Source organism: Musca vetustissima, unplaced genomic scaffold, assembly GCF_032173495.1.
Source record: "Musca vetustissima isolate MV318-11 ecotype Yass unplaced genomic scaffold, APGP_CSIRO_Mvet_v1 utg40628, whole genome shotgun sequence".
Taxonomy (NCBI): domain Eukaryota; kingdom Metazoa; phylum Arthropoda; class Insecta; order Diptera; family Muscidae; genus Musca; species Musca vetustissima.
Genome location: NW_026887409.1, coordinates 2,986 through 28,522, shown reverse-complemented (window position 1 = coordinate 28,522; position 25,537 = coordinate 2,986). Strand labels below are relative to the sequence as shown.

At 34.2% G+C, this 25,537-nt stretch overlaps 1 protein-coding gene across 1 annotated transcript in view; it reads left to right on the top strand.

Annotated features, from left to right (window-relative positions):
• Positions 1 to 24,503, top strand: part of LOC133334981 (muscle calcium channel subunit alpha-1-like) — a 61,050-nt gene extending 36,547 nt beyond the window's left edge. The window contains exons 2-4 of the mRNA XM_061543292.1: positions 19,913 to 20,158; positions 20,220 to 20,876; positions 24,495 to 24,503. Of these exons, the coding sequence (XP_061399276.1) occupies positions 19,913 to 20,158; positions 20,220 to 20,876; positions 24,495 to 24,503 (912 nt within the window). The remainder of the gene's footprint in view (positions 1 to 19,912; positions 20,159 to 20,219; positions 20,877 to 24,494) is intronic.
• Positions 24,504 to 25,537: the final 1,034 nt, after the last annotated feature.

Below are 25,537 nucleotides of genomic sequence, written 5' to 3'. Positions count from 1 at the left end.
ATTTAGAGAAAAACAAATAGTAACAAAATATAAGAAGAATAATTACTTTTCGTTTTGGTTCTAATGTTCCCGTGTGACTGTCCGCGAATGGACTTTGACCGATTGTCAACAAAAGGAGGGAATCCGCGACACGTTGTTTTGGCGGCCACACAAGCAAACGAAACACAGTTTTTATTGTTATTTTTGCTCACTGCACTATACGTACCAATAAATAATATTTTAGGTGGACTGTATATGTATATTCCAGGTGTAATTCAATGCGTTGGACTATCCGGTTCGATTGGACCAAATGTTAAGTCCGCACTATAGAGACTTGGCCTTTCGGCCTTTCAAATTAGAGGCTAACTATTTAACTATTTTAAATATCAATTCTTTCTTAAACACAAACAAATATACAAACATATACCTTTTGATATAGAGCATTTTTAAAGAATCTAATTTAACCTGGAACGGGTCGGCATAACGTATTTTAGAAATATTTTTCGTAAAAATTAAATTGTCTTATTACCAGACAAATTATTTAATAGCATACATTATAATATAGTACTTAAAACACGTGACACATCTATTTGAATGTGTTACATTTTGATGCGATGGAAAATCATTCGACATCTGTTACCGTAATTTCGCTCTAGGACCCGATGTCTGTGTTTTATGAAATTTTCGATTTGTGGCACTTTGTTAACTATGAGTGTAATGCTTCCATCAGATAAAGGTCTACAATTCAACTAGCTCCGCCTTTTGTTTTATTACGGCGTTGCGTTGATGTAAGTCTGATTTTTTTCTTTAAAAGAAATAAACATGTTGACTGTTTGCGTTGCTGCAAAAAATTAAAAGAAATGTATAAAAACAGAAATGCTTAGAATTTTTTTCCAACGTACATTTGGATTGTTTTACAGAATTGTTCGTGGAACAATTAATATTAACTTTTCTAAACGAGTATGCAATTGAAAAGCAAAGATGTCGCAAAGCTGCGAGTTGACAAAAATACTCGTTACATATTGCTACTACCTTTTTTTTAATATACGAAATACACAAACACATATATAAAGGTAGTGAACAAAATCTAACGCAATTTTCAATTTTTTCACAATTTTCTTTAATTCAAATGGAATTATATTTCAAATTAATCATTGCTGCTCACATGGCAACATCTTGCTAAGTTTCAAAATTAATTATAGAAATGTATTGACTGGCCATTTTTTTTCTTTTGGTCCGTTGTTTGTACCCTCCGCCATAGTATGGAGGGTATATTAATTTTGTCATTCCGTTTATAACTCATCGAAATATACATTTCCGACCCTACAAAGTATATATATTTTTGAATAGGGTAAAATTCTAAGACCATCTAGTCATGTTCGTCCGTCTGTTGTAATCACGCTATCTTTTGAGATAGATCGCCAAAATTTTCATACATGGGCGAAGATGGGCCCCATATACGGGGACCGATATTTTGGGGTTCTGGAGTGCGCTTTTCAACCGAATTCGCTGAAATTTGGGTACTAAATGTATCTACTAAAAGTCATAAATACAGTATTTCTCTGTTAATTGTCCCTAGGGTAAATTGGTTTCCCCGCTTAATTGAACCACATGATGTGACAAAAATTGTTACTTACGAAAACACATGTATATTTCCTCGGATAATTAAACCCTGTTAATTCCTGTTTAATTGGTACAAAATGCATGTCATAATAAAAAGAAATAAATGTCCTCTTATTTTTCACCGGTTAATTGCATAATTATTGAACAATAATCTGGCATTTTTATAGAACCATTGTCAATTTCAGAATATACATAGAATCACTTCTGAGCCGATTTATGTATGCCCGTCCGTCTGTTGTTGTTCAATTGCAAACAAAGTACAGGTCTCATTTATAATCCGATTTTGACGAAATTTGGTACAAAAATTTATTTGACCAAGAATGAACCCTATTGAAATTGAGAAAAATCGCTTCAAATCTAGACATATCTCCCATATATATTTTCGTCCGACTTTATTTATATGGTGCACCAAAGCCGCTATTTATTTTTTGATTTGCACCAAATTTTGCATAGCGTACTGAATTAAGTCTAGCATGACGTGTGTTAAGTTTCGGGGAAATCGGTGCAGTTTTAGATATAGCTCTCATATATAATTTCGTCAGATTTTAGGTAAATGGTGCACCAAACTTCCAATTTGAAATTTAGCATAGGTTGTAGAATGACATATGTATGAATTGATGTTAGTCGGTTCACATAAATATAGATAGATAAAGATCACATATTTAACTTCGTTCAATTTGATGTCAATTTTCCTTCGAAGAACGACGTCTATTACATATGTAGAATACACCAAAATGGTGAAGGTTACCATATAGTCGGCCCAGACCGACATTATTACTTTCCTTACTGGTTTTACACACATATTTGAATTTATTTATGGAAAAAACGCTATGGTACATTACTAATTTAAAATATATGTCTAATGCTAAGGAGAAGCCGCGAGAAAGCGTAAGTGTTTAATTTGTATTTTACAATAACATTCGACATTATTAATTTCTCCGAATTATGCTTGATACCTGTAATTGAACAAATATTTCAATTATGCGGGTATCGGATAATTGGTTCCTCGGTTAATTGAACAAAAAATTTTGAACATTTTGATGTGCAATTAACCGAAAAATACTGTATCGGTGAACTTTTCCTCGTAGACCCCATATAAAGGTACCCCCAAATTTACTGTATTTTGGTGGTTTTAAGTGCGCTTTTAAACCGAATTCGCTGAAATTTGGTACAATGTGTTCTTATTGGTTACCAAATTTCTCCACTAAATATTATAAATATAGGTCCATTTTTTCGGGTCGCCCCCATATAAGGACACCCCAATTTTCGGTATTTTGGGGTTCTTAAGCGAGTTTTGGGTACCAAATTTCTCCACGAAATATTATAAATATAGGTCCATTTTTTCGTTACGCCCCATATAAGGGCAACATCAATTTTCGGTACTTTTGGGGTTCTGAAATTTGGTACATTGGGTTCGTTTTGGGTACCAAATGACTCCACTACAAATAATACATATCGGTCCACTTTTTCTGGTTGCCCCTATATGACGGTACCCCCGATTTTCGGTATTTTGGGGTTCTTGAGCGCGTTTTTCAACATGATTCACAGTAATTTGGTATTTTGTAGTCGCATATGGTAACAAAAATTATTTATACTCGCCCCCTTATAGAGGTAGTTCCCATATAACCCCCTTTTTATATTAAAATAGTTATCTGATTAGTTCCGTGGGTTGTCTCCATATAGGCGTATTCTACCAGTCAGTTTTACCCTACAACTTATGGAACTTTAAGACAATTTAGCCACGGTTGTAAACATTCCGTTTTCTAATGGAATCGTGATAAAAAAATCGAACCTGACGATAATGAAATATATCGGCCAGCGTTTAGGCATCTCCCCATATAAATATACCTCCTGCAGGAAAGAATTGAAACACAAAGCAAAAATAATGGGTTCGAAATTGACATATGTCGGTCATTAATGAGGCGTAGCCCTCATATAATTATAACCCCAAATATTCCCTAAATCCTACACTATATAATATAAATTGTAGTAGTTTAAGGATTGTATATTCTACAATGCGTTATTAGTATCAGTACACGCGTTGGGGTTTTCACTAAAATTGCTGTAATTTGTATTTGGTGTACATAATGGTTTGCATAAACCACTTTGTATAATTATCGGTGTATGTCCTATTTATGTAGAGCAATAGTAGAAAAAATGGAAATAAAACAAAAACACAAGAGCGCTAGTGGTTTATAATTAATTGAATAGTTTTTTTTCGTACCACAAATTACCTTTATGGCGTCAGAGGCCGAGGTGTTTTCTCTTTCAACGTTAAAAAAGTGAGCGCAGAAGTTGAAGTGGATCGCAAACAATTTTATTGATCGCAGAGGATCTTATTGATCGTAGAGGATCGTTGGGATCTTAATGATCTTCTTTAAGTACAGCAGCAACTACAATTATTAAAGTGAGAGCATAGTCTCTTATGTACCAAAATGAGCAAACCAACAACAACCGTCGCCCGCCGTTGGTATATACACTTTGCGGTGTCCGCAGAGGGACGTGTAGAGGCAATACCCGAGCTGTCAATCAGCATCCGTAATCGACTGAGCTCAGGAAGTTTAAGACCAACGTATCTAAATTATAAAGGTCCACTTTTTGCTATGTTTCCTTTTCACATGCCAAATTTCGTGCAAATCGAAGTATATATAGGGACTTTGGTGCACCATTTACCTAACATCTGAACCGATTTTTCCTAATAGGGTTCGTCCTTGGGCTAAATAAATGAGCTGTGCCAAATTTCATCCAATTCGAATCTAAAATGCGACCTGTACTTTGTTTACAATTTAACATGGACAGATGGACGGACTGACGGACATGCATAAATCGACTTAGAAAGTGATTATATGCATATTCACAAAAGCAACCATGTGTCTATCTCGTTTCCTTTTGCCTGTTACAAACATATGCACAAAGACATAATACCCTGTACCACAGTGTGGTGAAGGATATAAATATCATAATTAGTTGTAAAGCATACGCTTAGGCGCAAATTATCGTTGTATTGTAAAAGAAGAATTAAAAAGGTACCCCAAAATATAATTAAAAAAAAAGAGAAAAATATTACATTTTGTTTTTGCAAACTAGTCAGGCTGAATCCCAGTTTGTTGTTTTTATAAAAAATAACTATTTATTAGTGGGGAATGTATGACATTGTTTGCCGAGAGGTAAGGCAGGGAAGACTATAGTTTCGGATCACGCCACTGATCCTCATCAGTTCCCTTAGTTTTTAGTTGGGATATTCTCCACAGAAGCTATTGCTTCTACACAAAAAACCGTTCATACCCAAATGTCTCTTGTAACAAAGCGAAGTACTTAGCTCACCAACGACATAAACTGTATGAGAATTTCGCTGGAGCCTCACTTCGAGGTTAACAAGGCATTTACAAACAATTCCATACCTTTCCATTCAGTCTGACTATATTGCAAAAACAATATACAAATGGAATCCCAAATAAACCGCCAACACTACTGAAAAATATTACAAACAAAATAAAATTTAAATTAAAAAATAAAAAAATGAGAATAAGATTTGGGAATATAAAAAAACAACAATTTACAAATAGTTATTTATACAAATAGTTATATAAATAGTTATTTAGTTATTATTATAAAACAAAATTATTATTATGAAAATTTATTGTTAAAGAAAATGAAAAATATAAATATTAAAGTATATTCGTGAATTATGTCCTAAAAACGTGTTAACTAATTGAAAAATGGGGTGAATAGTGGTCATGTAGTCTGAGCTGCTCATAAAAGGATGACTATAATAATGTCATAAGGGGAGGGTAGCCTCATGAAAATTTGAAATTCACAAAACTTGAATTTGAATTGAACGGTAAGAAGGTAATGTTTTTCTTTAAATGCATCCGTCTACAAATTTTTTTTATGCATTTTATGCATTTAATTTCCGTAAAAAAATGGTACATATTTTTTAAATGTACAGTTCATCGGAAGAAGAACCACCCCATCCGGCAAGATAAGCCGCAGCCAAACTTCTAAGTACCATCTCCGCATTTTAAATCAAAGAAACTGTTACATTTATGGCGCCCAACTTTCGAGCTTCTTTTTAAATTTTGTTACAAGCAATAACCTAAACTTTATCATTGATTACGTTCCATGCATTGGTATCCCGAAAGGCACTTTATAGAGCCATGTCGTGTTGTACTGATACACGGACATATTCCATTTTAGAGTTACTTTTTTGAGCAAAACGAAAAATAATATTGGAAAAGGAATCATATATTAATATATAGATATATATATATTCGTTCCCAACTGATATTATTATTATTCATTGAACTCAAAAAGGTACAACATATTTAAATCTTGTTTTCTCAAAATGCATTGAAAACATACCTATAAATCCCGTATTTAAAAATAAAAACAACATTCAATTCAAATTAATGAGATATTTATATGTTTATTTAAAGAAAATAAACAACATTAAATACATCATACAATTTGATTTTTTTCCTATTTAATTTCTAATAGAAGTTAAAAATTTTTCAAATAATAAAAAAATAATACAAAATTGTTATTCAAATTTATAAATAAATAAACATATATATATATATATATATATATATATTATATTTAAAAATTGTACTATAATAATATAAAAAAGTCCAAAGAAATTCATCTGAAAAAAAACAAGAATAAATATATATATATATATATATATATATATTCTAATTAAAAAACATATATTTAGTCAAATATTAAAAGAAATAACAATTTTTAAGAGATTGTATATGTGATATATATTTATATATATATATATATATATATGAATCAATAAAAATAATTTATTGATATTACATTACAATTTATAATTATATACTTAAAACTATACTTATTTAATAAGAACAATTTACAATTTACACATACAACTAACTTATAAGTCAATTCATTTTTTTTCGTAAAAACATACGCAACTAATTATATTAATCATGGCTAGTAAAACTCCAAACTCTGTAGCTACTAGATCGTCAAACATAATTGCAGGAAAAAATAATCCGAATTCAAATGTTGCAGCTAGCACTTCCAACGCTGCTCGAATTAACAATAACAACCCATTAGGTGCTCTTTCTTCAGAAACAAACATAATTCCAAATCAAATCAACAATATGATTACTTCTACACAAAGTGTAAACCAAACGGTAATCCAAGCTGGAATTCCACCTTTAATGTCCTTACCTACTGGACCACAAACAACATCGTCACCAGAATCTATTTCTACAGCAACAAGGTAGCTTAACAGCTGATCAAGTTAGGAGGGAATTTGAAAGAATGAGTCAACAAGATTCACGTCTTCCCACATGAACAAATTAACAAGATTCACTGTCAACAATTCATAACACAAACCTTAATTTAAATGCTCCTATTAATCAAAATAATGGACCATCCTTAAGAGAGTTTATTAGTGCATTCGTCAGAGTAGCCCAATCTGACGCAATGAAAACATTGGAAGACAGACTTGCAGTCATGATTCCACAAGTTGTTCGCAACTCTATAGACTCTATACGAAATCCTTCTTTGAACAACACTCAAGACCAAACAAGATATGATCAAGAACAAATACCTAATATACGACTTCCAAATAGTAATTATCAAAAACAACAACGAAATTGTTATATACCACAAAATGCACAACAGCAATATTTTCAGAATCAAACACCGTTACAATTACAGAAATGGAGTCTGAAATACGACGGTTCTTCAAAGACTATAAGTGTAGAAGAATTTGTTTTCAGAGCTGAATCGCTCAGAATAGACTACGGTTGTCCATTGGACATCTTTATGAAAGGTTTCCATCCTCTATTGGTAGAGCTCATGAATGTATATGGTAATTCCGCCAGAATAATCCTAATTGTCAATGGGAATTCTTAAAATACCATTTGATTAAAAAGTTTCGAAATTTCGAGAGTGATTTCGAAATTCAAAGAAAAATCATAGAACGTAGACAGTTGGCATCTGAATCAGCAGATATCTATATTTCTGAAATATTGAAATTGAAAAATCAGATGAGAATACATATTCCTGATTTTGAAATTGTCCGTATCATAAAGGGCAATCTGAAAGAAGGATTAGTGCAACTGATTTATGCATAAAACATAGAATCCGTCGATGATTTGGTGCAGGAATGTATACGAGCTGAAGTAACTCTTATCGCCAACAATCTCCGAAAGATTAATGAAATAAATTTTTAACAAAATGAAACTTTTAGTGAGCCTAAAGACATTGAAGCTTTCTACAATGCCAATCACATGTTGGAATTGTAAGACATTAGGCCACACATTCATTGATTGTGATTTGGAACAGAGAAATATTTTTTTGTTTCAAATGTGGGTTCGACGAAGTGACGTCACCCAAATGTCCAAAGTGTATGGGAAACCGACAAATGAGCATGGGAAAGACTTGGACCCCATGTCGACAGAAAGACATAACCCAGAGAAATCAATAATTTTAGACAATAATAATAAACTGTGTTAAGTCCGCACTATAGGGACTTGGGTGGTTGGCAGGTACAGTGCAATTTTGGTCCTCCCAATAGAGTCAGTACGTCCAATACGTACTCGTGAGCAATAAAATAAAATAAATAAAACACCATAGTTTTATTAAAAGGTTTGTCGACCAATGCCGATATGGATTTATTGATAAACAATTTTACCTTAAACACAACGATATGTGTGGTGGCTTACAATTTAAGCGCTGGTGATCTTTCACAACAATATGTATGTGTAGTCGGTAACAACGAAAGTTCAAGTAGTAATAATAACACAAAGATGCCTAAAGGTGGCGCAAACTCAAAAATGTAAACAAAAGGCCGTTGAAATCTGTCAGCCTCATACTATTACAAGGATGTAATAAAAAGGAGTGAACAGATTTCAACGGCTATGGCCTTTCAAATCAAAGGCTAACTATTTAACTATTTTAAATAGCAATTCTTGCTTAAACATTTGCCGCCTCCCTTGAAACATACATATGTTTTAACAAATACAATAAATTATAAATAACGGCATAGTGCATGGTGAGCAAAACCTTTTACATTTTTTTTTCAAAATATTTTTTCATCATTCTTTTTTTCCAAATAACAATCTTACTTGCTAACGAAAGGGCCATTAGGGACCCCGCGATTACATAGATCATGAAGGATCTATTGTACGAAAAGGGCCATTAGGGACCCCGCGGTTGTGTGTGGCCAGAAAGGACCTGTGGTACGAAAGGGCCATTAGGGACCCCGCGAAACGATAGAGCCATGAAGGATCCCGCGAAACGAAAGAGTCATTAGGGACCCCGCGAAACGTGAGCCAAATTGTGTGACATTTGTTGAGGGCCGCCTTACAACGATTTCGTACGATTTACGAAAACAATTTATGTTAAAGGACCAGTAATAATCCAGCCAAATTTAGTATTTTGAGCGAGCAGCGATCCAGACGAAAGTCGAAAACTGTGATTTTTTACTATTTGTGGATACAAGTCTGCTCCTATCAAAATATCTACTGGACGAGATTCAAGGAAGTCGGGATCTGCCAAAACTATATTTGACAAATCCGATTTAAGGTCCGATGTAATCGAAGAGGATGGAAGATTTCCCGATATGGAATCTACTACCAAGGCCGACGTTTCCAAACTGTGAGACCTATTAGAACGACTGCTAAGTTTCAACGAGCACATTTTTCGACATGTAGTAGCGACAGTACAATTTACTCCGCGAATTGTCGAACTTGTGGATTTGACCGGTAGGTTCAATTTCTTCTGAAGTCGTTCGGAAATGAAAGACGACTCAGAAGCCGGATCTATTAGCGTTCGAGCAGGAAAACAAGCACCATGGTTAACTATATTGACCATGGCTGTTCCCAATAGAACTGCTTTGTTCTGCGTGGCGTGAAATGTCTGTCGAATAGCAGTGCCGACCGATGCGGGTGGATTAATCACAGTGGAAGAGGACGAACCATTACTATTTACATTAAAATTTCGTGGTCGAAAAGCTGGTGCCGAAGACGATAAATTCGAGTTTGTGCGAGTCACCATCTGACTCGGAGCGCTCACAATAGAGCTATCTCTGTGCAATAGAGTATGATGTCTCTGATTGCACTTTCGACAAGTACGACTGTTACAATTTTTGACTTCGTGTCCCCTACAATTTAAATCTATCGGCAGGTGTACTATTTACAAACATAGAGCAAAGATGTACTCGGTGTTGCTCTGAACAAAGAGCACAACAAGAATCAGAGGACGAACGAGAAATATATGGTGCACATTTAGACGAAACGGAATTGATTTTATTATTCGATTTTGACACAGTGTTAACATTTCTCATTTCGTGCAAACACAGAAGAGTACGAATTCTCTCTGTCAAGAATGCATCTAACTCTTTCCAAGATGAAAGAGACGATTTGGATTTAACACTTTGCTCCCATAAAGCGTGTCAATTTGGGCAATTTTTGCAAACAAATAAATACCACGATCGGATCCCAATTATCCGTAGGTATGTCATAGATTGCCATTGCGGAAAGACAACTATTAATTCCGCGTTGAAGTGACTTAAGTCCTGAACTACTTTCCTGATCCAGCACAGGAAGGCCAAACAACATTTTCAAATGGCTATGAACAATAAGACGTGGATTATCATAAGTGGAATTCAAGGCATTCCACGCTGGTTCAAAACTCCGATGAGTCAAAGGAAATTTCGAGACGATTTCTCGAGCCTCACCACTAGTTTTACTCACCAGATGACATAGACGCTCAATGTCTGTCAATCGGGAGTTATGAATGTATACCGCACTAAACAAATCTCTGAAAGTGGGCCAATCAAGAATATTTCCACTGAAAATATCAATAATATCAAATGTTATCTGCGTTTAGAGGGTCTACGACAAAGCTTTGGTCTATTCTAGTATTCCCAATATTCATTATTGTGGAACTAGATGCCTGTGTTCTCACATCACGAGAAGAGTGGGACGAGCTCACGTTTTTAACGGTGGCATCAACTGAGAGAGTTCCCGGAAGAATATTGTCGGGATGCTCCGTTACCGACACTACTGAATTGCTCGAAGAAGAATTCAGGGATGATTTATTAGAACCTCTGATGTTAGATAACAATCGATTTATAACTGATGAACAATGCATATATTCTTTTGACGAGGCCGCATACTGGCTATACAATGAATCGAGATCTTCAGGATTTTCTACGTGGGAGAGACAATTATTAAAAGTTTCCTCGACAGATTTCCACATTTTTTTAATTTCTTCACTCCTAACCTCAAGATCATATATCTAATTCTTCTTCCTTCAATGCACCGAAGTGTGCAGTGAATCTCACAATAGAGGTGGAAGCACGGATAAATAAATTCATAGGGGTGAAAGCCATTTTATAAATTTAACCAAAAATTTGAAACAATTATAAGTTCAGTAACTCAGTGGAACACACAAGAAATATTAAAATCAAATAAAATAATACAAACAGGATGAAGACTTGCACTTTCAAATAAAAATTCAAAAATTATTCCAGAGGGAACGAAATTTCCCAAAAATGTAATTTTATAAGACGAATTAGCGAATCAGAATACGAAAAGGTAATTTATCTCTATAGCTTTCAATAAAATCTAGTTTGAATATCTTCACAAATCAAATATGAGATATATAAATTACCGTATAATGGTGCAAAAAATATACAAAAATCTATATATATAAAAATGAATTTCTGTTTGTTTGTTTGTTTGATCAGTGTTAGCTATAGACTCCTAAACTACTGAACCGATTTTCATGAAATTTTCACAGACGATTTTTGAGTACATTTGTGGTAACATAGGGTACTTTATTTTTTGATAGGGGCAGGGGAAGCAGTAGCCCCCATACAAATTGCCCCTTCTATTTGATTAGAATTTGCCATGTTGAAAAATTAGGCAATTCATAAAGTGTGATATTGAGTCCTATTGGTTGTCTTTGCTAAACATTTTTCATATAAAAACTTATTTGATAATACAATTCTATATGTGTTTAAGTGTGCTAAGTTAATCAGTACATTGTTTACAAAAAAGCAAGAATTTGCCAAATACGCCCAATAAATTCATATCGGAAGTAAGAAAATATTTTAGTATTGGTAATATGACTATTAAAAAGACTGTGTGATTTTATGTGTCTGAATCTACGTTTATACCTTTTACCACACTGTGGTACAGGGTATTATGTCTTTGTGCATATGTTTGTAACAGCCAAAAGGAAACGAGATAGACACATGGTTCCTTTTGAGAATATGCATAGAATCACTTTCTGAGTCGATTTATGACTGTCCGTCCGTCTGTAGATGTTAAATTGTACACAAAGTACAGGTCGCATTTATGATCCGATTTGAGTGAAATTTGGCACAAGTCGCTTATTTGGCCCAAGGACGAACCCTATTGAAATTGGTGAAAATCGGTTCAGATTTAGATATAGCCCCCATATATATTTTCGTCCGATATAGGCACCAAAGTACCTATATATCTTTTGATTTGCACGAAATTGGGCATAGCGTACTGAATTAGGTCCAAATTAATGTGTGCTAAGTTTCGTGAAAATCGGTTCAGATGTAGATAGAGCTCTCATATATAGTTCGCCCGATTTTAGGTAAATGGTATGCCAAAGTCCCTATATATTTCGGATTTGCACGAAATTTGGCATAGCATACATTGCCTCTAGAATGATGTGTGTGAAAGTTCTTGAAAATCGGTTCAGATTTGGATACAGATCCCATATGTATTTTCGACCGATTTAATGTAAATGGTTCACCAAAGTCCCTATATATCCTTCGATTTCCATGAAATTTGCCCTAGCGTACTGAATTAAGTCTAGAATGATGTGTGTAAAATTTGTTGAAAATCTGTTCAGATAGAGCTCTCATATATATGTTCGCCCGATATGATGTAAATGGTATACCAAGGTCCCTATATATCTTTCGATTTGCATGAAATTTGGCATAGAATACTGGATTGAGTGTAGAATGATGTGTATAACATTTCTTGAAAATTTGTTCAGATTTAGGTATAGCTCTCATATATTTGTTCGTCTGATTTTAAGTAGGACCCAAAATATGGTCATTAGGAACAAAACCTGCTGAAATTAGTACAACTTAACCTGTGACAAGTTTCGTTGAAATCGCTTCATATTTGGATATAGCTTCCATATCTGTTTTCATCCGATTTTAAGTAAATGGTGCACCACACTCCTCATGTTTGTAATATTGACATGAAATTTTGTACAACGTACACAATTGAGCATTTTGATATTTTTGATATTTGCTTTAAATCGATTTACAAAATTTTGACCCATTGTAACAAACGAATGACATGTTTATGGATTGATCTAAGTCGGTTCACATTTAGATATTTTAGTTCATCCAATTTCATGTTAATGGCCCTTCTGTTAGAATGCATTCGTTTAATATACCCATAGTGGTGAAGGATATCATATAGTCGGCCCCGTCCGACTTTACTACTTTCCTTACTGGGTTTACATTGTCGCAGAAGTAATTAGTATAATTACAGTAAATAAATTTTAAACCTTTCAGCCCCGAATTTTTTCCGTGATTATAGAAAGATTTCATGTACACAGATTAATACACCTAAATTGGATATGAATAAAAATTAACTACGCTACATCCTTGCATTCGGGAGATACAGTACATTCTTTCAGGAAAAAGTCCAATATCAAGATAATCAAAAAATAGCAGTGCCTGTCGATGTGGATGGATCAATCACAGTGGAGAAGGACGAACAATTATTCAAACTTCGGGGTCGAAATGTAGGAGCCGAAGACGATAGATTGGAATTTGTGGGAGTCACCATCTGACTCGGAGTGCTCACTATAGAGCTATCTCTGTGCAATAGAGTATGATGTCTCTGATTGCACTTTCGGCAAGTACGACACAATTACAATTTTTGATTCGTGTCCCCCACCTAGACAATTTACACACAAATGATGCCTCTTGACTAATTTAAATCTATCGGCAGGTTTACAATTTAAAAACCGATAGCAATAATGTAGTGCATGTTGCTCTGAACAAAGAACGCAACAAGGATCAGAGGACGAACGAGCAGTAGGTGATGCACATTTAGACGAAACGGAACTGATTTTATTATTCGATTTTGACACAGTGTTAAAATCTCTCATTTCATATAAACACAGAAGAGTACGAATTCTCTATGTCAAGAATGCATCTAACTCTTTCCAAGATGAAAGAGACGATTTTGATTTTACATTTTGCTCCCATAATGCATGTGTTAATTTGGGCAATTTTTGCAAACATAGAAATACCACTATAGGATCCCAATTATCCCTTGATATGTTATAAATTGCCATTGCGGAGAGACAACTATTTATTCCCCGTTGAAGTGACTTAAGTCCTGAACTACTTTCCTGATCCAGCACAGGAAGTGTAAACAAAGACTTTAAATGGCTATGGACAATAAGCCGTGGATTATCATAAGTGGAATTCAAGGCATTCCACGCAGGTTCAAAACTCCGATGAGTTAGAGGAAATTTCGAGACGATTTCTGGAGCCTCACCACTAGTTTTATTCATCAGATGACATAGACGCTCAATGTCTGTCAATCGGGAGTTATTAATATATACCGCACTAAACAAATCTCTGAAAGTGGGCCAATCAAGAATATTTCTACTGAAAATATCGATATTGCAAGGAGGAATCGCGAGATTATGAAGGTTATCAACATTAGGGGAATCAACAACAAAGCTTTGGCCTATTCTAGTTTTCTCAATATTCATTATTGTGGAGCTAGATGCCTGTGTTGCCACATCACAAGAAGTGTGGGAGGAAGAGCTCACGTTTTTAACGGTGGCATCTACCGAAAGATTTTCCGAAGAAATTTTGTCGTGATTTTTTGTTAACGACTCTACCGAACTCCTATGAGAAGGACTCGAAGGACCAAATGTTAAGTCCGCACTATAGGGACTTGGGTGGTTGGCAGGTACAGTGCAATTGTGGTTCTCCCAATAGAGTCAGTACGTCCAATACGTACTCGTGAGCAATAAAATAAAAGAAATAAAACACAATAGTTTTATTAAAAGGTTTGTCGACCAATGTCGATATGGATTTATTGGTAAACAATTTTACCTTAAACACAACGATATGTGTGGTGGCTTACAATTTAAGCGCTGGTGATCTTTCACAACAATATGTGTGTGTAGTCGGTAACAACGAAAGTTCAAGTAGTAATAATAACACAAAGATGCCTAAAGGTGGCGCAAACTCAAAAATGTAAACAAAAGGCCGTTGAAATCTGTCAGCCTCACACTATTACAAGGATGTAATAAAAATGAGTGAACAGATTTCAACGGCTAGGGCCTTTCAAATCAAAGGCTAACTATTTAACTATTTTAAATAGCAATTCTTGCTTAAACAAACTGTTTACAATAGAAACCTAAAAACTATTATTCCATACAATCACATAATAGATGCGTACAACAGAAAGAGAGAAGAAATATTTAAAGATGTTGTTCCAGCAGTAACGAAAAGTGTAAAAAAGGCAAGAAATGGATGGAAAAAAGAAAAGCTGAAAGAAAAGAAATTGCATCAGCATGTCTAGAGCTGGAAAATTACATTAGGCCACACTTGAATATAAAACTTAATGGTTTTGATTTCACTGGTCTAATGGACAGTGGTGCTTCAATTAGTTGTTTAGGCCATTCGATGCTATACAAAATTCGGATTAGGAAAAACCCATCTAGAAAAACACAATATTGATATAGGAAATGCAGCTCCTAAGAAAATGAGGTACTATCCTGTTAGTCCCGCAGTACAAAAATTAATGTACGATGCGTTAGACCGAATGCTAGAACTAGACGTAATAGAACCAGCTCAAAATTCTGATTGGAATAATAGGATTACTCTAGTTATAAAGCCCAACAAAAACCGCCTATGTTTAGATGCAAGGGAACTTAATAAAGTTACACGCAAGGATGCGTACCCTTTACCTAACATAGATGGACTTCTGTCTAGATTAGGCGACACTCACTATATTTCGGCAAGTGATCTAAAGGACGCATTTTGGCAAATTCCTCTGGAGGACTCAAGTCGCCCTTTGACAGCGTTTACAGTCCAAGGTAGACCTCACTACCAATTTAAGGTTATGCCTTTTAGACTGTGCAACGCTGCTCAAAGGATGTGTCAACTTATGGACAAAGTAATTCCTTCAGAATTGAAAGGCCGTGTGTTTGTGTACCTGGACGATCTTTTGATTGTGTCGAAATGTTTTAAAGAACATCTAGAGATGTTAAAAATCGTTGGGGATAAAATAACACAAGCTGGCCTTACAATTAACATACAAAAATCTAAATTCTGTTACCAAGAATTAAGATACCCAGGTTACATTGTAGGTGCTGGTAAATTGAAACCTGATCCAAACAAGATTGAGGCTATTATAAGCATAAAACCTACTAAATCTCAAAAATACGTCAGAAGATTTCTTGGAACTGTCGGGTGGTATCGTCGGTTTATCCATGACTTTTCAATATTAACGGCTGCACTAACAGGCACTAAAAAATCCCCAAAATTCACAATGACTCATCAAGCAATAGAATCCTTTGAGAAACCCAAACAATGTTTAGTATCAAGTCCTGTTCTTTCGAGCGCAGAGTTCTCTCTCATTTTTCAAAGAAACTGAACAGCGCACAGCGTAATTACTCGACAACAGAAAGAGAATGTCTCGCAGTATTTATCGCTTTTGAAGGATTCAGGCAATATATTGAATTAATGGAATTTACTGTCATCACGGACCATTCTAGCCTACAATGGTTAATGAAAGAAAAGGATTTAAATGGAAGACTAGCTAGGTAGAGCCTTAAACTCCAAGGATATAAATTCAATATAGAGCATCGAAAAGGTATTAAAAATGTTGTCCCAGACATGCTGTCACGTTTGGACATGGAAGAAGTTTCCATAAAAAATTCATCGTTCACAAATTTAAATTCAGATGAAGTCAAAACTCCTAGTTATCTTGCAGCTACCTGCAAGAAGATCATTCAAAATGGGATGAAAATTTATCGAAAATCCAGTGTGCCTTGCGGTCGACAATACATGCCTCAACAGGTACATCTCCGTATTTATCTCCGTATGATAACGCATGCTGACGCATACAAAATATTAAGAAAACTACATGCTTTGTAGGATGGAGATATAAATGTCTTACCTAAGGCTGACAAAATACAAATGCTGCACAAAAACATCAACAAAAGAAAACACTCTGCATATGAACGAAATAAATCGACATATAACAAACGGTCTAGAATTATATCCTTCCAGCCTGGACAAGAAGTCTATAGAAAAAACTTTGTGCAAAGTTATTTTACAAAAGGTATCAATGCCAAACTATGCAAACCATGGCTAAAATGCCGAATCAGTAAAGTGTTAGGAAATTGTCAATATGAAATTGAAAATTTAAAGGGAAACCTAATTGGCATAATTCATAGCCAACATTTCAAAGAGTAAACGGTTAGAACAGAAACATGTAGCTAATGTTAAAGTATTTCTCACCAATGTTGATTCAAAAATCCCATGAAATAGAAAGATAATCCATTTTCAACAATCAGTTTGTCGGATGTGTGGTCGGTTCATGGACCTGAAATAAAGAATACACATTAATGAAATTGAATAAAAAAATTAATGGACCTGACAAAAATGACAGCTACACATTGATTGTAAAATCATAAAAAATATATATTATTTATTTATTCCAAATTGATAAGCTTGTCGTTGCTGTGACTTGGTATTCCATCAATCAACTTCTATTTGGGATAGAGATCGTCGAATGTGAACCTACTAATAATATTTGATGAATTATCAAAAGATCATTTACAATAGCGTTTGAATTATAAATTCTCTAATGTATATTAAATTGATATAAATATAAAAATTATAGTACAATAATAAGCACTAGAATGCGAAACTAGTTGAAAGTGAGCAAAATGCAAACATTTCTTGCTTATCAAAACATTCCGAAAATAGTTATACTAACACCATTTATACCATATATTTAAATTAAATTCAAGTTCCACCATAGTTGCAAGAAGTATGTTTCTAATAGGATTTTATCTCATTGACTGTCAAATAGTCAAGTGGTGAGGTGACAAACATTGAAGTCACCATTTAATTTAAATAACAGATAAAAAAGTATTAACCGTTATAGTGCGTATCATGATGAACATTATTAACTATTGTTGCTAATTATTTGCAAATTGTATATTGAAATAATTAGAAGTTTCACACGCACACATACATCAAATTTCGTTCATACAATTATATAAAAAACCTATAACCATCACTCGGGTAAACAAATAATAAAAAATCCTACCAAATATTTGCTTTATAGCACGTGAAACAAATTATCTTGTAATCTCTACAGGATTTTGTGGAAAAATAATCCTTTGATTATCACCTTAAGGATTAACCCTCACACTTACAGTCAACACATTGAGGAAGATATTTTATCCCGAGTGAACATTCTTCTTTTATAACCTCACCATATACCACAAAAAAAACCCAACCTCACCAAAAATTACACCACATGGTTTGGCAATCCGGTTAAAAATTGTACACCAACCGCAAAAGAGAGACAAAATTATAAAGAACAGAGTTATCAGTTATAATGCAGTTATCAAATATAAGATAAATTCGTAAAAAAATAATCATAAAAAGTAAAAAATTTAATGTAAGATCTTAATAATTCATGTTCAAGATCATAATAATCGAAGTACAGTTTTTGTATAACCAATTACGATTACACGTGGTTCAGTTCTTCAGTTTGAAAGCCACTGTCATAACTTAAAAAATATCGTAATTAGTTGCAAAGCATACGCTTAGGCACAAATAATCGTTGTATCGTATAAGAAGGTACCCCAAAATATAATTAAAAATACAAAAGAGAAAAATATTACAAACAAAATAAAATTTAAAAAACAACAGCAATTTACAAATAGTTATATAAATTGTTATTTAGTTATTTTTATAAAACAAAATTATTATTATGAAAATTTATTGTTAAAGAAAATGAAAAATATAAATATTAAATTATATTTGTGAATTATGTCTTAAAAATGTGTTAACTAATTGAAAAATGCGCAGAATAGTGGTCGTATAGTCTGAGCTGTTCATAGAAGGGATATTTCTTAATAAATTAATCTTGGCAATGAAATACCATAGGATGACTGTAATAATGTCCTAAAGGGAGGGTAGCCAAAGAGGTACAACATCTAACCTCATGAAAATTTAAAATTCACAAAACTTTAATTTGAATTGAACGGTAAGAAGGTAATGTTTTTCTTTAAATGCATACGTCTACAAAGTTTTGTTTTGTTAAACTTTTATTTTTTTTTGTGTATTTAATTTCCGTAAAAAATGGTACATATTTTTTAAATGTACAGTTCAGCGGAAGAATAACCACCCCATCCGGCTAAGCCGCAGCCAAACATCTAAGTACCATCTCCGCATTTTAAATCAAAGAAACTGTTACAGAATCAAGGGCTGATCAAAATGCCGGCTCTGTCGGACAAACATTGTGAATTTGGTTTACCATGTGCACCAACTCGGACGGAAACATATAAAGGAGCTATACCTAAATTTGATCCGATTATAATCAAAATCTGAACCGATTTTCACCAATTTCCAATTTGACCCAAATATTTAGATGTACCAAATTTCATTACGTTCGGATATTAAATGCGACCTGTACATTGTTCATAATGCAACATAGACAGATGGTCGGAACCATGGGTCTGTCTCGTTTGCTTTTGTGTATTAGAAACATATGCCCAAAGCCATGATACTCTGTACTACAGTATGGTGAAGGAGATAAAAATAGACTGCTTATTAATAGATTTGAGATTTTAAAAATTAAACATTTTATTAACCCCTGTTTTAGTCTTCAGTTATTCGGTAAAATGTATGCGCTAGGGTTTATTGCAACCTTGGGTTAATGCTTTTGGCGTTTCAACGAATAATTAATTGTCACTTGTTTTCCCGCCTCCTTTAAGCATTAAGGAGTACCATACTGTTAATCGGACGCAATATAGTTTTCAAGCACTTATCGTTGTGCATAGAAAGGTAATTTCGGTACCATCTACCCAACCAACTAATAAAGGATTGCATATGTTTGTTATGAAACTCTTCTGTTTATCTTATTTACTTTCACGGCGCTCTAGTTACACCCACTCCCATACGGTCCACTGCTCGGCGCATTCGGCGTACCAAGTCCCATAGGCGGAGACACTCTGAGATAAACAATAATAATTTATTATTTCTTTGTAGGTTTTCGGAAAGATTATGTTGGAGGAAGGGACAGCAATTGACCGTAACAACAATTTTCAAACATTCCCCCAAGCCGTTTTAGTTTTATTTCGTTCTGCAACGGGAGAGGCTTGGCAGGAGATTATGATGGCTTGTTCTCCACGGGATGATGTCAAATGTGATCCAGAATCAGATGCAGTTAGCAACTGTGGTTCAAGCATTGCTTTTCCTTACTTCATATCGTTTTACGTTTTATGCAGTTTCCTTGTAAGTTTTTTGTTCATTAATTACAATTTTTAAGATTTTTCGTAATGTGTCGTATTTACAGATTATTAATTTGTTCGTAGCCGTAATTATGGATAACTTCGATTATCTTACTCGTGATTGGTCCATACTAGGCCCTCATCATTTGGACGAATTCATCAGATTATGGAGTGAATATGATCCTGATGCAAAGGGCCGCATTAAACACTTGGATGTAGTTACACTTTTGCGAAAAATTTCTCCTCCTTTGGGATTTGGTAAATTATGCCCTCATCGTATGGCATGCAAACGCCTTGTGTCAATGAATATGCCACTTAATTCAGATGGGACAGTACTATTTAACGCAACGTTGTTTGCTGTTGTTCGCACATCTTTAAGTATTAAAACGGAAGGTAATATTGACGAAGCTAATGCTGAACTACGAGCAACAATAAAACAAATTTGGAAGAGAACAAATCCAAAATTGTTAGATCAAGTTGTTCCTCCACCTGGAAACGACGACGAGGTTACTGTTGGTAAATTTTACGCAACATATCTTATACAAGACTATTTCCGTCGGTTTAAAAAGCGAAAGGAACAGGAAGGTAAATGCGAACATACAGAAAGCTCAGTAACTTTACAAGCTGGACTTCGAACACTGCAGGAAAATTCCCCAGCATTAAAAAGAACCATTTCAGGATATCTTGATGAGTTGTCAGCAGAAGCTGATCCCATGCATAGGGTAAGTTAAAATTTCGTTGAAAGCAATAAAGAATACAAATAAGTCGTTAATATCGAAATCATTGTTATTATCCCAAATTAATAGTGGAGTAAATTCGGGGTATGTGGTCTATTACATATAATGGTGGAAATATGACAACGTCGCTTAGATGCATGTATTCCGAATTAGTGAAACAAAGATCAAACATAATTGCAATGATGAAGATATATATATATATATACATATAGAAACAAGTTCATATTAAATTATATATTGTTAATATGTATTATTGCCAGCCTGCCTCAATTATGTTTTTGTGGAAGGAAGCATACCCTTAAATACTTTCATCAACTAAACCCAAAAAAAACGTAATTAGTATGTTTCTAAACACAAAATCTGTTTTAACTACATGGAATGCAAAAGGAACCATCATACATTGCTACACTCCCCCAATCAAAACAAAATTCTCAAGGTATCACTCCTAGTAATAATCCAAGCTCTGTCAGCACATCAAACTAACAACTTCGTAGATGATATACCTACAATATCTTACCAGAGTGAAGAGCCATAAGTTCTTCAAGCATATACACATATGGTTACAAACAATTGTTACTCAACAAACGAAAATATTTCGTTGTCTAGCGCAGTTGTTACGATTTGTCATAATGGCGATACATTTACAGTCGGTGCCTCTTTCGTAGAATCTGAAAAATTAATTACAGTGAACTCTCGATAATGTTAGCTAATTAATGTCGGAGTAGTTCATATTTGATGTTTTTTAAATTACTAATTTATTCTTTCTTAACAATATGATAGTGAAAATTATTAAGTGATAATCGATCAACAATAACAACCGGATATGTTTGGTTGGTGGTGGAGTAAACAATAGATAAACCAAAAAACAAGATCAGCGGCTGTTGTGGTATGATTGTTGGCATTTTTTATTTAGTCATTCTATGAGGTTGAGAATAAAAGAATAGCAACAGCAAAGATTCGAAACAACAAATATACCAGAAGATAAATAAGTAGGAAAGTGTGTATGCTGTTATTGCCAGCAAATTCTTTGAGGAGGCATTTAAATAAACTATAAAGAATACCAACAGCAACCAATTCGTTTGGCTAGAGAGGAATATAACAAAAAAAAAAAAAAAATAAACTGCAACGAGCAACATGTGGGGAGATTATTTATTATGTTAGTACAAATATGATGAATAGCAAACCAAAAAAGCAACAACAAGGATTTGTCCTCCAATGATCACTACAATAGCAACAAATGTGGGCTATAATTCGGTGAATTAGAGAAAATTTACAAATACATGCGTAGTGATAACTGGAAGCCGATAAATGCCAATTTAATATCATTAGACGTTGACTAGGAAACAAAAATGACTAATGCTCGCGGATTCTAACTTTTTACGAAATCTGCGTTTATGTACCTGTTATTAGTATGGTGACTTGTTGATTGCTGATGAGAGGTGATATATTCCAATGTTTTCTCCAAAGAATGACTACAAAACGATGGCTTCAGTACACGCAAACAATGAATATGCGGCTGGTTAATATGTGGCTCGATGCGACTAATGTTTAGGCGAGGGGCATGTTTTAATGGTGTATAGATAAAAAAGTTGAAAGGAAATAAAGCACAAGAGTAATGACTAAATATATTCAATTCTTGGGTTTATTGGTGGTACTATTTTCTTTATTACAATAATATGGATTGGATTTGTTAATTGATAACGCCTAGACGTTATGCAATAAGTTGCTTCTAAGGCTAGAAGACAAGTCGGTTTGTAGGCAAGTTATTTCTATGGATGTTGGTAGACAAGTGATCGCTGGGCTTTAGTGCAATCCCTGTGGATCTCGGTTATCGCTGAGGGGCGGTTGTTGACTACTATTACATCTACATATTACAATTGGACAATCCCCACTCGGCAGCATCTGCTCTCTATGGTCTCCGATAAGCGACCTTTGCCAAGGAGATGCCCGTTGTATCAATGAGCACACGTGCTTGACTGAACTCGGGATGTTGAGTCTGAAGATATTAAACTTACACAGCGTTATTGCTATTGAATAATAAATAATAATAATCAAAATAATTTACTAGCTCAGAGTTCAATTGTACATAGCATTACACCGAATAATGTAATACGTACGAATAATGTTATACAACGAATATTTTCCAAGGACATCTTGTTAGTCCTTGGACTCTAGAAATACTAAATTAAGCCATTTATTTCATGCTAGCAAAGTACCCGCTACTTCGTATGCGGAAAGGAAATAAGAACAATATTTCATATGGAAATCGTGAATACTGTATAATTAGTTGTACTATAGTTCTGAATTTCACCTCTATTCCTACATTTAATATCATGTTTATTACCATTAAGTACTCTTCATACACATAAACTCTATTTGCCGAAATCCACACTTTAGCAAAAACGTACAGGTTCCACATGTAGTTCCATTTAGAACTTTTCGAACACATAAGTATACATATTCAAGACTACCTCTATACCATCACTAAATTTAGTCCCAAAAAACCCTTTGGTCCTTCTTTCTAACTCTCTGTCAGTGACCAACATTCTAAATTTTAGGTTTCCAGCTCTCTTCGTTACCCAAATCCAAATGGTTCTAAATTTAGTGACGTTTCTATTCTATTTACTTTTGGTACACAAAACTACGACTTTCCAAAGTTGTCTCCATAGCTCAATACTACACTTCAGCAGTAATCTAAATTCCAAATAAAAAAATCCAAATTGTTTCAAATTTAGTACCATTTATTACTTTTCGTAGACGTAAGTACGAGTTTCTAAAACTGCCTCAATTCCACACTTAAACAGTAATTTTATTCAAAAACTTCAGGATAACAGCTCTATCCGTTCACATAGATCCAAATTGTACCATATTTAGTACTTTTCGTACTCTTGAGTTCGACTTTCCAACACTGTCTCAATCCTTTGCTAAAAGAGTAATTTTATTTTCAAATCCATCCATCTCTATCCTTGTACTAAACTTAGTACCATTTGGTACACAAGATTACGTATTTTAAAAACTACCTCCTCTACCTCATCCTACACTCCTACCTTATTTTTAAGTCCAAATATTAGGATTCCCGCTCACACAAAACGAATTGTACCTTATTTAGTACCAATAAGGTCTTCTCGTATCCATAAGTATGAAATTCCAATACTTCCTTAATCCTGTAATTTTAATTCCAAATTTTCGTTTACCATTTCTATCTGTTAACTCGAATCAAAATTGCACCATTTTGTATAAACTGTAATATTAATTCAAATTTTCAGAATCTCAGCCCTATACGTTTACATATTTGTAAACTTTTTGGTACCATTTAGTACTTTTGGTTTCTATAATTAAAAATTTCCTAAACTATGTCAATCCTACACTCCAACAGTAATTTTCATTCGAAAATTCGGGAGTCCAGCTCTATCCGTACACATAGGTACTATGCTTCCATATCTCAATTCCATATTCAAACATCAACCAATAGTCCAAATTATGGGTTTCCAGCTCTCTCCGTTCACCCAAATCCAAATTGTACCAAATCTAGTGCGGTTTAATACTTTTCATACAAATAAATACGAGTTTCTAAACATGTCTCTATTGCTCAATCTTCAACAGAAATCTTAATTCCAAATTTCAGGTTTTCAGTTCTATCCTTTCAAGCAAAATCCAAATTGTACCAACTTTTTTAACCATATAGTACCTTTCGTACAAATAAGTACGAATTTCATAATCTACCTCAGTCCAAAACTCCAACAGTCATTTTATATCCCAATTTGAAGACTTCAGCTCTATCTTCTCACCTAAATCCAACTTGCACCAAATTTAGTACTTTTCGTAGAAATAAGTACGATTTTTTAAAGCTAATTCCGATTATCAAGACTCCATCTCTACATACTCAACTGAATGTAAATAGTACCGAATTTAGTACCATTTTACACTTGGTATACACATAAGTACGAATGTCTTAAACCATTTCCGTACATCAACACCACTTCCCAACATGTATTCCATTTAAAATGTCAAGATTCTAACTATATATACAAAACTTCCAGCATACCCCGATTCTACACCCCCATAATGATCACAAATTCATATTTGAGGACTCCAAGTCTATGGTTAACCCGCAATTTAAAATGTACCAAATTTAGTACACAGTAGTACGAATTTCCAAAACTTCCTACTTAACCCAATCCCCCCGCAGTGATCCTATATCCAAGTTTCAGGATTACAACTCTATCGGTTCACCTACAATTCAAATTGTACCAAATTTAGTACACAGTAGTACGAATTTCCAAAACTTCCTACTTATCCTAAACCTACAACCCCACTGTGATTCTAAATCCAAATTTAAGGATTACAACTCTATCGGTTCGCCTACAATTCAAATTGTATCACATTTAGTACACAGTAGTACGAATTTCCAAAACTTCCTACAGACCCCAATCCTACACCCCCCAGTGATCCTATATCCAAGTTTCAGGATTCCAATTCTATCGGTTCGCCCACAATTCAAATTGTACCACATTTAGTACACAGTAGTACGCATTTCCAAAACTTCCTACAGACCCCATTCCTACACCACCACAGTGATCACAAATCCATGTTTCAGGATTCCAACTCTATCGATTCACCTAAAATTCAAATTGTACGATATTTAG